Source organism: Echinops telfairi, unplaced genomic scaffold (genome assembly GCF_000313985.2).
Source record: "Echinops telfairi isolate 266 unplaced genomic scaffold, ASM31398v2 ScPeMD7_5868;HRSCAF=6743_0, whole genome shotgun sequence".
Classification (NCBI taxonomy): domain Eukaryota; kingdom Metazoa; phylum Chordata; class Mammalia; order Afrosoricida; family Tenrecidae; genus Echinops; species Echinops telfairi.
Window position 1 is genome coordinate 8,424,022 of NW_022109767.1, and position 1,266 is coordinate 8,425,287.

The following is a 1,266-nucleotide window of genomic DNA, read 5'->3' on the forward strand; positions in this document are numbered from 1 at the left end:
CATCCTCATATATAAATATATTTACATGTGCACATGCCTGTATTTAGACCTCTATTAATGCCCTTTGCCTTCCAGTTCTTTCTTCTATTTCCTTTTCCTTTCCTCTTGTCCCACTATCATGCTCAACCGTCATTTGGGTTTCAGTGATTCCTCTCGGTTACATTGCCCTTGATCAAGTCTTACGAGGCCTCTTACATTTTTCTCGCCCCTGGTTTTGGATCATTTGTTGTTCTCTTGTCCCTGGGAGAGGGTGTGTGTGTGTCTCTGTTTTAATGGTTGATTTACCCACATCATTGCCAGCTGAGTGGTTCTTATTTGTTTTATTTTCTGCAATGGGACCCTTCGTCCTTGAAATCTCTTCCCATTCCAGGCACAAGTGGATGGCTACCCCGGAGTCTATGTTGGTATTTATCGAGTTCACTTCAGAAGGCAGACCTCTGCCACATTGTACAGTGGATTCAAGCTGGCTCCATACAGGCACTGAGTCCTCATGATTAAACTTTTCCTGTGGTAAATCCCTTTTAGGGTATTAATTTTAAGTTCCAAATGACTTTAACATTTTTTTCCTGCAACCTGAGTGGAAGGAAAATCCACAACATGTTCCTTCAGCCCGCCTATCATTTGAAAATAAATTTTGAGGAAAAATTGAGACGCTGCCAGCCAAATTTTTAGCTGCACAGTCAATCTTGTGAATGCCAGAGAATTGCACAGTGTGCAACGGAGCGGCGGACCCAGTCTGGACTGTAAGTTGTCACCGCTTTAAAGACCACATGTTGTCTGCTGCCAGGGAAATTCTGGGGGAGGGTTTTCCATAATTTGGGGTTATTTTTACAGCAAAATGATAGGGGTTATTTTCTTCTCCCTAGACTGCCACAAGTTTCAAAATGTACGTAGAAAACTGGAATATTCAGACAGCTACTTGGCTCAAGCGGTAAGAGAAATAAACGGCCCCCGTGACTCATGTGGCTGGCCTGTGTTCAGATGGGGCTCCTTAGATGAACAGCCATGGGCTGCCAGTGGTAACATCATCTGCCACTTCAGTTGTGTAGTCACATGTAGGCCCTGTAAATGGAAAAGGAGGAACAGTGAGATTTGAGACTGTCAGCGGTCGTTAAATGTACACCAGACCCTTTTGTCTTCCTAAGATCAACCCTATTGATGCTGGTGGCTGTTTATCCCTAGTTTATAGATGAGGGAGTGAAACACGGAAGTCATGCGACTTGCTCATAGTCCAACAGCTAGAGAGCCATAGAGCTGAGTCCAAGG

At 44.2% G+C, this 1,266-nt stretch overlaps 1 protein-coding gene across 1 annotated transcript in view; it reads left to right on the forward strand.

The window, feature by feature from the left end:
• Positions 1-1,266, forward strand: part of MBOAT1 (membrane bound O-acyltransferase domain containing 1) — a 92,389-nt gene that overhangs the window by 64,479 nt on the left and 26,644 nt on the right. Inside the window, exon 9 of the mRNA XM_013007200.2 lies at positions 867-931. Within this exon, the coding sequence (XP_012862654.2) occupies positions 867-931 (65 nt within the window). The remainder of the gene's footprint in view (positions 1-866; positions 932-1,266) is intronic.